Source organism: Cyrtonyx montezumae, unplaced genomic scaffold (assembly GCF_038088225.1).
Source record: "Cyrtonyx montezumae isolate F1298 unplaced genomic scaffold, pur_monq_1.0 scaffold_31, whole genome shotgun sequence".
NCBI lineage: Eukaryota > Metazoa > Chordata > Aves > Galliformes > Odontophoridae > Cyrtonyx > Cyrtonyx montezumae.
This window is the reverse complement of record NW_027072036.1, coordinates 5,019,008-5,031,072: the sequence shown is the minus strand read 5'-3', so window position 1 is coordinate 5,031,072 and position 12,065 is coordinate 5,019,008. Positions and strand designations below refer to the sequence as shown.

The 12,065-nt window shown below is 46.6% G+C and overlaps 1 protein-coding gene across 1 annotated transcript in view; it reads right to left on the bottom strand.

Moving 5' to 3' along the window:
* Positions 1-12,065, bottom strand: part of CSMD2 (CUB and Sushi multiple domains 2) — a 223,065-nt gene that overhangs the window by 51,502 nt on the left and 159,498 nt on the right. Inside the window, exons 30-36 of the mRNA XM_065744632.1 lie at positions 9,287-9,481; positions 8,365-8,481; positions 6,187-6,300; positions 5,914-6,009; positions 4,044-4,247; positions 3,575-3,699; positions 158-254 (exon numbers count right to left, since the gene is read on the bottom strand). Coding sequence (XP_065600704.1) covers positions 158-254; positions 3,575-3,699; positions 4,044-4,247; positions 5,914-6,009; positions 6,187-6,300; positions 8,365-8,481; positions 9,287-9,481 — 948 coding nt within the window. The remainder of the gene's footprint in view (positions 1-157; positions 255-3,574; positions 3,700-4,043; positions 4,248-5,913; positions 6,010-6,186; positions 6,301-8,364; positions 8,482-9,286; positions 9,482-12,065) is intronic.

Below are 12,065 nucleotides of genomic sequence, written 5' to 3'. Positions count from 1 at the left end.
TGCAGGAATACAGGACTCCCTTCAAGCACATGCTTAAATCTGTCACGTTTGTGAGGCAGTTAAACATATGCTTAACTTTACGTGCGTGCTGAAGTCCAGCTGATGCTAACAGAAGCTTGCATCATGCATTTCACCACACACAATGCTGAACACATACCAGAGAAGCTCCCCAGCATGGTGGCTGTGTTATCTCCTCCGTCGAACACTTCCAGGGAATCCCAGTTCTGCTCAGTGACAAAACTGATCACCTGTATCTGAATATGGAAATATTGGAGTAATATGGAGAGGGAGGGGAAAAAAAAAGAAATTCCTGAAGACTTCTGCAGTATTTTCACATGGAAACAGCCAGTAGCCACCCAGGAGCTATCACAAGAACAAGGAAACCTCCGTTAAGTCACAGTATCTTTTAATCCAATTAAGCTCTCTGTAATTGCCTTGCTCCCCAGTTTTGAATCCTATCACTCGAGCTGCATTTTCAAATTTCCCACCCTCAGCCATGCACTGCAGGGTTGGAAGGTTTATACATCACTTGACTCCTTGAATCAGAACTTCTACACAGTCCTCCCATGAGTAATATCATGGTACCTCGTAAGACTCCATTTGCACTGAAAAACAGCTCTTGTGTTTGAGTAATGACAGAGAGTAACTGAGCAGCAGATTTGTTTTCCTTGATTATCATTTAAATGAATTCTGCCTTTATTTCTAAGTACTGGCAGTTCAAAGTACTCGGTGGCCCGTTATGAAAAATAAGCTGTGCTGTAGATCAAGTTGGGTGAACTGCCTGAGAGAGACAGACAGCAAACCTGAGAGAGAGCCAGGATGACATGGAAAACCCATCTTGAATCTGCATGCTCCAGATGAAATTGTCAAGCACTCCAACTTATTGTCTAGGCCACCAACCCCCCCCAAAAAGAGGCCCTTAAGGACAACCAGGAGTGTGGAATTGGCCCCAGACAAAGGCTCCATTTTTCCCAGTGTGGTACTGGGTTTACATCCACCTTCATACATCTGCTCACTGGAGGGCCCCGAGTCTCTGAGGTCTCTCTGGATGGAAATTTCACATCTGCTGGACAGAGCTCTCGAAAGAGTCTTCAACACATTGGAAATCCAGAATGTGTGCTCACACATGCACACTCACTATTCCCTCTGGAAATCTGGTGAAACCCACCCTTCTTTCCTTACTTACACACCCATCCCAGGTACCTAAGTTCACTTTTGCTCTGGTAAACATAATAAAAATCGAATCCCATGAGTTCTGCCACTTTAACCTTCTTTTCCCATTGATTTATTCTGAATAATAATGCAGACTGAAAAAAGTTCCAGCAAAGTTTCTTCCCCCCCCCCAAAAAAAAGAAAAAAAAAGTAGGAGTTCATCTAGCAGAAATGGCAGTGACCCCTGCAGAGCCATTACTGATCACACTGACCGTGTCAATACCTTTAATTACACTCCTGTTGTGACTTTCATTATCGAGAGGCCACGGACTGGGAACGTGCATTTTGTTTGCTCCCTCATTTTTTCAATTATTTATCCACCCCCATGTCCCCCAACTTAACGGAATAAACATTTTTAAGGACCTAATTCCAGCCTGACACGCGGATTCACAAGGGATCTGCATCTATTTACTGCCACGTATATAAATTAATTCACCCAGGAAGGTTTGCTACAGGAATGAATAATTCATGGCAGAAGTGCTTGCTCATACACTCATTACATAAAAATCCAACTAGTGACTCGTCGCTGCTAAGAAAGCTCTAATTTCACCTCCTCCTCTGATTTACAGCTGTTTAACCTTTAATTGTTGTACAAAATGAGGGTAAACTGATGTTTAAATTAGTATCTAATAACCCAGAGCAGCAGTGGGTGACCAGGGCAGGGTGAGCTGATCGCAGCAGCCCAGCTTCCTCCCATCAAAGGGCTTCCACTGGAAGTCCCAAGCTGGTTTGCTGTCAGGGGAAAAGTCACCCTGCATCCTGCCCATGTGTAGAGGCAGAGCTGGGTGCGGGGTGCTCCTGGCACTGCTGGGGTTGGGGTTTGACAGTGCAGGGCCCCTGAGAATAGAACTGGGACTAAAACACTGCTCTAGAACTGGAAATTCAGCTTCAGGTTCAACACTTGAGGTAACACTCAGCTGCAGGACGCGTCCTTTTTCCGTTATTTGCTTGCATGGTGTGTGTTACATCCCAAAACATCCACTCTCACAAAACGCTGTGTGCAGAAGGAGAGGGATCTTTTAAAACACTTCTCTGTCATTACATTTTCTACTTCTACATGCGAGAGCTGCATTTGCACAATCAAAGAGGTGAGAAACCAGACATGCTTTTAGCAGCCTGCTGTAATAGCTGCTTTCCTCTAAGCTCACCAGATGTACACAAAAGCAGCTCCATGGGCTGAGAAACTGACAGCAAGCGTCTGCATTCAGAACATGGAACAGTGCAAAATGCAGACATCTATTTACATCACTTTAAAAATTAAGTGAATTATCACCTCCTGATCCCAGGAGAACTGAGCAACTTGCAAACTGCCTCGACTGTTGAGATGTTTAGCTGAGCTAAATGGATCCCCCTGCCATTCAGGGCCTTGGAGCATGGCTAAATTTCAGACGAACAGAAAGAAATTGACCGTAAGCCACAAAGCTTTTGATGACACTGGGTTAAATGGCTTCAAAATCAGATGAGAGAAAATGGGACTTTGCTGGACCTGGCAAAGGGCACAAGCTGGTGTTCCAGGCTCGTGCTGCTTTGCATGGTGCCATCACAGCCCCCACCAGCTTGGCCACCACGCTCCCCAGTCCAGGCTTCAGCTCTGAGTTACACTGGTGGCTTCCTATCGAACTGGGGAGAGAAGCACAGTGTGGCAGAGAAGGAGGAATCCACCTGCAAGTCTTCTGGCCAAACACATGATAGAGAAATAAAAGCACTCTGGGAACAAAACCCTTGCAGACAAAGAGGAGTATAGAAGACAGAGACTCTCTGTTAATGAGAAGAATGAACCCATTAAAGAACCCATCTCCTCTGCATCAATTGACGCCAGGGTAATGCACGGTGAGATACTTTCTGCAGGGCAAAGTGCACATGTGCTGAATGGGAACATAATCTAAACTTTTGGTGTCTAACGTTGGGCTTAATTCTCACCATCCTCCAGCAGGCAGGACTCTTTCTGCAGAGAAACGATAAGGACCACACAAAACCTGGAGAGCCCATTTACCTGGAGACAATGAACAGCGAAGCTCTAATTGTATAATCATACTGCTCTAACTCTGCTGGCAGAACAAAGCTGCAGTGGCACTCTGAGCGAGCTGCTCTTCCTTGGCATAGCTTACAATGCTTTCAAGGTCACATAATCAAGGAGTATAAAGGTATTTACCCAAAATATCACTATTATTTTGTTACAGCAAAACAGCTTCATGGTTCCAAGCATTTCCCACGGAAATACTCCATGGGAATATTACCCACTCGTGGAGCTGCAGTGTAAATGAATGTCTGATTCGACACACCTCACCTTCCCAGCACAAAGGCTCTAAGTGCACTGGATGCTGCGTTTTCTCCTGTCAGTACCATGCTGCTAACTCAGTACCTGGATTCCTGCTCCCTCAGGGACTGATATCTTCCACACACAGTTGAGGCTGTTCAGGTACGGCTCTGGGAAGCCAGGGGAGAGGATGGTGCCCTTGCGCTCAGTCAGATTCCCACCACATGGCACTGGAATGAGCAAAGCAATGCCTGAACATGAGAGGGTTTGGATTTCATACAGGAACGTTCTCTTTCAAGTGTCTGTTCATTGAAACAAACCAACAAACAAAAAACCACAAGCAGAATTGGATCACAATTTAAGGACGTGATTCGTAGGAATAATCTCTTTTCAGTAACTCTCCCAGGTAACTTCTACCATCATCGATCCCGACGCAGGGGCAGCACAGGGTGGCTGTTCCAGCCCGTGACACTTGCTCAGAACCTCTGAAGGAGGGGAAAGCATTTTCAGGTTTCATTTACGAACCACAGCATCGTTTCGCCCTTGGCTCAGCCCCGGGGTCCAGGACACCTACCCACGCAGGTGGGAACGGACGCGTTCCACTGAGCGAGTGCTCCCGGCATGGTGAGGCACTCGATGGTGTGGGAGCCCTGCAGCACGTAGCCAGCACTGCACTCGAAACGGACCACGGCTCCCACGGCGAAGTCGCTGCCCAACCTCCGTCCGTAGCGCGGCTCCGGGACCGAGCTGCACTGCGTGGCACTGGTGCGAGGAACCGCTGGCGTGGCACCAACCAGCAGCAGATGTGTGATTGCAAAGGGGGAAAAAAAAAAGAGAAACAAACGGAAGAGAAAAACGGAATCAACAGAATGGTTTGAGCAAATGAAGTGTCCTGATTGTAGACAGGCGTCAGTGTAGGAGGGGAGCCCGGGTGGTAAGCTCTGCGAGGACATGGGTCAGCTCTCAGCTCTGCATTTGGTCGAAGCCCGTGGTCGGCACCAGGATGGGCGCACAACACAACCCTGCAGGATGGAGTTCCCTTTCCCTTGATGTCAAGTTAAACATCCCAGAAAAATAACACGGGAACTCGATGACACTAAAAGCCCCAGGAGTGGCTGGACCCAAGCACAGAAGTGAGAAGAAAAAGAAATAACAGCTCACCCAAACTTCTGTCAATTCAAGCATTACCTGAAATAAAAGCACTTAGGGCACTACAGAACCACGGATGCTTTCTAAAGAGGGGACTCTATGCCTTCAGAAAATGCATCACTGCACCCAAAAGGTCATTTCCACATAGAGAAACCAAGGAATTCAGCAACGACTTCCCAAAAAGTTGCCTTGCTATATAATGACAGAGCCTGAGTGCAAAGCCCTTCAAGGTTTCTCAGCTCTCTCGGCCACTTTACTACAAATGACAGTAATTTTAAACAACCTTCTTTGTGACGGGAAGGGCAAGCGAAAGAAAAGGGGAATTTAAGTTGGGATATGGCATCACCGATTGTTGAGACTGTCTGCATCCCTGTTCAATACTGAAAATAACAGTTAAAGAAAGAGAGTCTGACAGAAAATGGAGGGACGTATGAGTCAAAGGAATATCTACTGCTGAGGAAGAAATCAATTCGTATTTTTCTCTGAGTTGCTTTACAATTATCAATGTTTAATGCCCGAGTTGCTGGAATGGGGGAAAACTACAGTTGTTTTAAAATAAATAGGCAGGAATGAAAGAGGCTGTATCTCTGGGTACTACAAACTCCCAGACGTGCCTTACTTCACCCCTGGAGAAGGTACAAGTAGTCCCTGCTGCCTGTGGCCCCTTTCACAGTAATACGTGTGAATGTTTGGCTGAACCACAACTAGACGAAGCAGGAGGGTGAGAAAAACACTTCTGTTTTCCCACTCTTCTGTACATCACTTTCTGTTTACTACTTTAAAATCTCTAAGTGGGACTCGCTCGATGCAATGCAAGCCGTTACTGAAAGGATCAGAGGGCAAAAGTTTGACAGCAGGGGACCTAAGCCTGTGACATGCAGAGAGGAAGGATTTTACAGAGCTGCTAGACAAGTGTTCAGCTGCTTACGCTGAGAAATATGATAAAATGCCAGTGGGGAAAAACTGCTTGGGTATAAATCTCAAGAACTCACTGTGTATGCAGGCATGATTCAATGAGATACTTCTGATACTAATCCTGGGATGTGCGAGGGCTGAGGCTGAGTGCAAGTGGAAGTCTGAATACTAAGTACCTCCAGGAACCACAGACACCTGCAAGCTCCCTGCTACCACAGTAATCTCCATCTCCTTTGGTATTTCCTGTTCAGACAGAAAGTGCACACTGACCCACAGATGCTGAAGGCACTTAATTCTGTTTACAACAGCTCAAGACATATTTTTGACCGTTCTCTCTTAATACCTACCCAAGGACACCTTCAGAACACAACCATGCTCACCTTGATAGACAAAGTGAAAGCCTTTGGCTGTAGATTGACCCTTGGAACTAAACTTGATGAGGATCTGGTTGGTGGTAGCTAATGGCAATGATTCACCTGGATGAGGAGAAAGAATACAAACACAGAACACAAACTGCAGCATCAGCTATACCAACAGCTTACTGAAGCTTCTCTAGAGCTTGCACACAATACTGCTTTGCACAGAGCAAGGCATTACGTTTCAGACTACCTTTCAGCTTCCCTTTTCCCATGGGAACAGGGGCAGGTCCCTACCTGTATGAGAGCCTGAGAGGGAGCTGAGGAGCCGGGCGTGCTGGTTGGGGCCATCGTGAACCTCAATGATGTCGTTGAGTGCAGTCTGGAAGAAGGCAAACTGCCCGAAGACCACTGCAGAGAGAGGCAGCGCATCAGGCAGGCCAGGTCAAGTTGTGACCTACATTGCCAGGCCCTGAACTGAGCTGTTTTTATTTCAGGAACCTGGCAAGGATCACAAGGGCTTGACTGACAGCCCCGGAAGGTGGGAGCCCTTTTATTTATCCACAAAGTCAGCATAAAGCAGCAGCCACCAGCCTCCCCCGTGTTTGTCTGCCAGTATGCTTTAACACTGATTCATAGGCCAAAAGGGACTGCTTTATGAATCATCCCATTTTCCTGCCTACGTAAGGCGAGGTACATCATTCCACCAACAGATAATAATTATTTATTATTTATATGGAGCCTCTGTTGTGAACCGGGCTCCCACTGCATTAGGTGTTGTACAAAACCTGAACAAAACAACCGTCTCTGTTCTGAAGGAATTTGTTTCTAGATTGTGCCACTCTGGCCAGGGAGGACCACTGCAAGGGAGGAGGATGCTCCCAGTTAAACAAACAGCCGTTCCTAGGCCTGCCTATGGAGACTGCTAATAAGGCCATCCCGTGCTCTGGGTCTCATTGTCAGTGTGCCTATGGCATGCAGACTTATAAAAAGGGAGGAAAAAATAATGAGGGGATCAGGGGGTTGTTTGTTTGTTTGCTTGACTATCGTTAAAGACTTCAGTTATTTATTTCTCAGAATAAAATACAGACTCTTTTCCTCCCAGATCTGCCTGTAGAAGTCTCACCCCCTACCCGGCCTTTCTCTCCTCTCCTCCCTTTGCATTTTCAAGCTGTAAGAGCTCAGTTGTAGATTCACGAGCTGAGAGGTCTCTTGCTGTGAAATTTCATCATTCACCAAGCTATAACATTTGTTTCCTGCACACTCAGGTTTCCAGCACAGCTTTGATGCTAGGAACACAGAACAAGTGACGACAGCATGCCCTGATGCCTGCTGCCCACAGAGCCAGCAAAGTGAAGGAGATGGGAAATGCACAACGTTCCCTACTAATTGTTTTCCTGGTTGCCTTCAGTGAAGCCATTCAAAGGTGGCAGGTGGAGAAAGGAAACTAATTCAGCTGCCAACCTATAGTCAGCAGAAGTCACACTTGCAGATCAAGACTGCCTGGCCCATTAGATGCTGTGTTTCTTAAGACAGTGTCCAGGGCAGCTGCAGCAAAGCAGGTTAAGAAGCGTGAGTACAGTGCAGTATTTCATCAGTTAAAGCCAGGAGCTTAAGATGTAACCCAGATCCTCTTGGGCAGAAGGGCAATTTGAGTGAAGGGAGCTCACAGCTGGAGCAAACAGCGTTCTTATTTCACACCTTGCTCTATCATAAACAACTGAAAAGGCCACAGGGACCAACTGGAACAAGATCAATATAATACACTGAAAAACTATCAAATAACAGAATTGAGAGACCTTCACTTGCTAGAGCTGTCAGTGCGAGAGCTCTTACAGAGCTTCAGATTCCCTTCAAATGAGAATCATTAACCAGTCCTAATCCCCAGCACACTACTTGCCTCAAATCCTCCTACAATGTCCACCACGTTTTTATCTTAACTCTGACCAAAATTAAGTGGCAATGGAGTCTGCTTAAAGAACGACGATCCATTTAAATGAGTCTGACTTCAGTGTGCATTTATGTCTCAATTCAGTAGTCAGACTGAATGAGCAAATAGATGCACAATATCAGCTCACTGAAGCATGCTACCAAAACACACATTTGGTGCTGTCAGAGCTTCATTTGCCAGCAAGCTTTCCCTTTCCTCTCTTAAAAGGTGATTTCCTTGAATCTGTAGAGCACCACGAATTATTTTTTGCTGATTTTTCAACCCTGCGCAATTGGGTACAGCACAGGAACTGGAAGGGGAATGACAACGGGTTTTGTTAGATTTGAGGGATTTTTTTCCCCTCACTTTTGCTAATTCTGAAATTCAGAGCATTGCCATAAGCCTCAGTGACCTCACAGTCCCACCAGCATGCAGCAGTGCCACCTTTCAATTTCCCTATTGCCTTATGCACATTCGTGTTTATCCCACTGCTTCATCAGAACAAGAATCAGGTGTGTCAAAGTCCGCCAAGAGAAAAACGATACCGTAGTCCTTTGGCACAACGATGAAGTAGAGGCATTCTTGGCCACTGGTGTAATTCTGGGGGTAATTTGGAGAGAGGACTACGCCATCTGAGCCCGTGTACTGACCACCACAGGGTGCTGCAAGACAAAAGTGAGCAGAGATCAGCGTGTGGACCCTTCCCACAGCCTGCCCTGAACCTGCAGCTTTGTTCCTGCTGCTCCAAAATCCATCTCCACCCACGTTTTGTAATTCTGTGCAGTGTCAGCTGCCCCGACCTATGATCGATTCTGTGCTTCAGGCATTGCAGCCCTCGCTGCAAGTTCTTATTAAGAAAAATAAGGCTTATCCTAACCTGAGTTCATGCCTGCTTCACATTTAATTATTAAGACCATGCTGAGGCTAAGGGATGCCATGTATGGTATTGTAGCCTAATGGGTGATTTGCACTGCTCTCCATCTGCTCTCAGTGCTCAGGGCTTGACAGCACGAGCTCCTCTTTCTGCCTTTTCCAGTGGCAGGAGCTTGGCTCCGATGGATCCCATTCTTCCTGCCATCAGACGACAGCTCCCTCTCTACTGCCATTTCTTATGTTAGGAAGGTCTAACTGTAAACCCACCATTTAAACCGTGTTCTCATTAAGCCAGAAAGCACACACACACACAAACACAACACAGAATGTCTCAGAGGAATTGCCTGTTTTCTCAATTACGACCCTGCCCAGGACAGCATGTGCTTAAGGGTTCTGATGAGCAGGGAGTCAGTGAAGCAAATGTTTAAATAGGCTCCTGAATGCTGAATGAAGTCAACCCTTCCTGACCCTAGAGCGTTAGAAATGAAAGAACTACCAACACATTTCTGTCCCTCTGTGAGCAGTTTTACAGAGAACCAACACCAAGTGCTGCAAGGGAATACACTGCTTTAGCACCAGGCCCTCCCCCCTTACCTGTACAGGTAGGTCGGGGTTTGTTCCACGTGGGTTTCCCATCCTCTCCCATTACGCATGTCAGCGTGGAGACCCCTTCGATATCATACCCTCCATCACAGTAGTAGGTGATTGTAGATCCCAGTTTCAGATCTGTACCCACTCGTGTACCATTTTTAATCGATCCAGGATCAAAGCACGATTCCCTGGGATTTTCTGTAAGACAGAATTGCCAAGATCTTTACTGGCCTGGTACAGCTACTTTCAAATTGTGGACAACGACAGAATTTCTGGCTTTTCTTGTCCCAGGTTCTCACTTAAGCACATCACAAACACCAGCACCACTTGCAGGGTTTAGTTTTCAAGCATTCTCTCACGTTGCTGAACCTGGGAAATGACTTGGGTCAGATTCTGCTCCAGATCATTCCCTGATGCTCAGTACATACTGCAGGAAGGAAGGCTCCAGTTCACACACATTAACTGAGACTCGTGAAAATCCAATCAACCAGGCATCTACACTCGCTCTTCCACAGGAGGCCGCAAGAAACTCTGCAAGCCAGGACACATTGAACACAGACTGAACATACAACATATTTCGGATGTGCTACATCTGTTCACGTTATCTCACTGGCACCTTATCACACCAGTATGTGAGAGCTGTCTGCTCTCACCAGGAAAACACACAGTGCCACGTGCTAGCTGGTTGACTTCCAGATGTGCAGCAAGGCTGCAATTATTGCAGAATGATTACAAGCAGTTAGACAAAATGAAGGCATTTTTCTCTGCTCACTATGCCCTGCAGAGCCAAAAACCCCATTTACATAAGAAAATTCCAGCAAAGACTAAGAGCCTTCAGCACTTGGAGGTTTCTTTCCTTCTTCTGAGGGCTTTTTTTATTTTGCTTCTTCCTTTTTTTTTTTTTTTTTTCCTGCATGAAATATAATTAGAGGCTTTGATTAATCCTGCTCTTTTGTCATTTGGAAATTGCTCATTAAAGATGAGGGTTTTTCTGAGAGCAACGGGTCTGCAAACAACTATAATGCATTTAAGTATTAAAACACGGGCTTTTAGTATTTGGGGAGGGGTTGGAAGGAGAAGGAGAAAACAGCCAAGCCCCCAGGTCTTGCTTTTGTTCCTTTTTTCTCCCCCAGTGGAAAACAGGAATCACTTTATGGCAGCCTTTACACAGCAGCTGTCCCAGAGATCCCATTACTGTGGCCCAAAAGGCTGAGAGATGTTACCACCAGCTTTTGCCACTGGTTTTTCCCAGCACAGCAGCTCCCCAACTTCAGGAGTCACAGACTGGTAAACCCTCAGTGCTCCTCACGGACGTATATCCCTTCTGCAGAATGGTCATCACAGCCCACAGAAGTGAGTGAACTGTTTCTTGCATCTGCCAGGCCTTGAGGATGAGCAGGGCAGGTGCACAGCCCGGGGTCCAGTGCAGCACACGAGCCCTTCACAGCAGCAAGTGCTTCATCTGCACTTCCAAAATATTTATTCGTTCAGCAATGAATTGCTCATGTTCACTTTTAGACCCTTTCATACACAAGCTGCACCCAGCAGTTTCCTATGACCACTTTATGCCTCTGGTGTTGTTAGGAACAGCCTTGCTGCTTTTCATCTGACGAGTTGATGTGGCTTCAACCTGCCAGCCAGCCTCCCAGCCAGCTGTCAGATGTCCTAGCCATGTGCTTGATCTCAGCTTCTGCTCTTTCTTTGAGAAGCTGCGATGCTCAGAGCTCAAATCACTGCTGGCTGCTGCAATGAGTGCCGGCTCATTGCTGAGATGGCCCCGCTGCTCTCCTCATCCCTGACCACTTCTCTGCTCCCTTGAGGCTCCGTGCCTTCTGGGACACACCAGCACATCTCCAGCTGAACGGCCCCCATCATCCTCAGTGGGGCAAAGGAAGGCAGGAGCTCGAGCTTAAGGAAGCACTGGGTTGCATGGTGACAGCAGAAGACTCATAGAGGGATGCAGAAAAGCCACAGCTACAGCAGCCTTTGATTTATTGGGCTACAAAGCGAGAACAGTGCTTGCTCATTTAGAATTAATGTTTTATTTTCAATCACCCACTTCAGAAGTTGAGGACTTCACCACGATGTCCCAATTAACATGGAGTCAGGCTGCCAAATGTTTAGAGAAGAATCAAGACAAAAATGCCCTGAGAATTGGCTCGTTAGCCCACACAAAGCAGAGATTTTCTACACTTCCCCTCTCCTTTCTCAAGAAATACTCAAAGCCTGCAGGAGCTCCTGGGCACGGAGGTCAGGCTTTCATCAGCACCTTCAGAGCAGCTCCATCAAAGAGCACTGTCTGCCCCAGCGCATCACGAGCTCCATGCCTGGGAACACATGCAAACCTTTAATAAGCACTAAGCCTTAAAGCAACGCCCAGAGAAAATGCTTAAAGGAGTTTTTCACAGCAGTCATCGGATAGTGAAGAAAGGACGAATTACATCAGGATCTCCCAGCCCGGCTGCAGCATCCTCCCACTCACCCCAGCAAACCAGACTGCCTGTCCCAGGGAGGACCTCAGTACTTGCACATGAAGTTGTTTCAGGCTCAAGCATCATTTCCCATTTGTCTCAACAGCAAACAGTACTAGATGTTTTTTAAACAGCTTGCCTTGCAACTGATTTTGCACGGGAGCGTTTCTGTGAGGACTTTCCACCTTAAATAACCCGTAAGTAATGCTGAGTGTGTTTACACGCTCAGGATGGGCAAAATACTTGTGGCAAAATAGTATGGGATTTGAAATACGGTGAAGGTTTTTTGTTTTTTGTGGATTTCTTCTCTT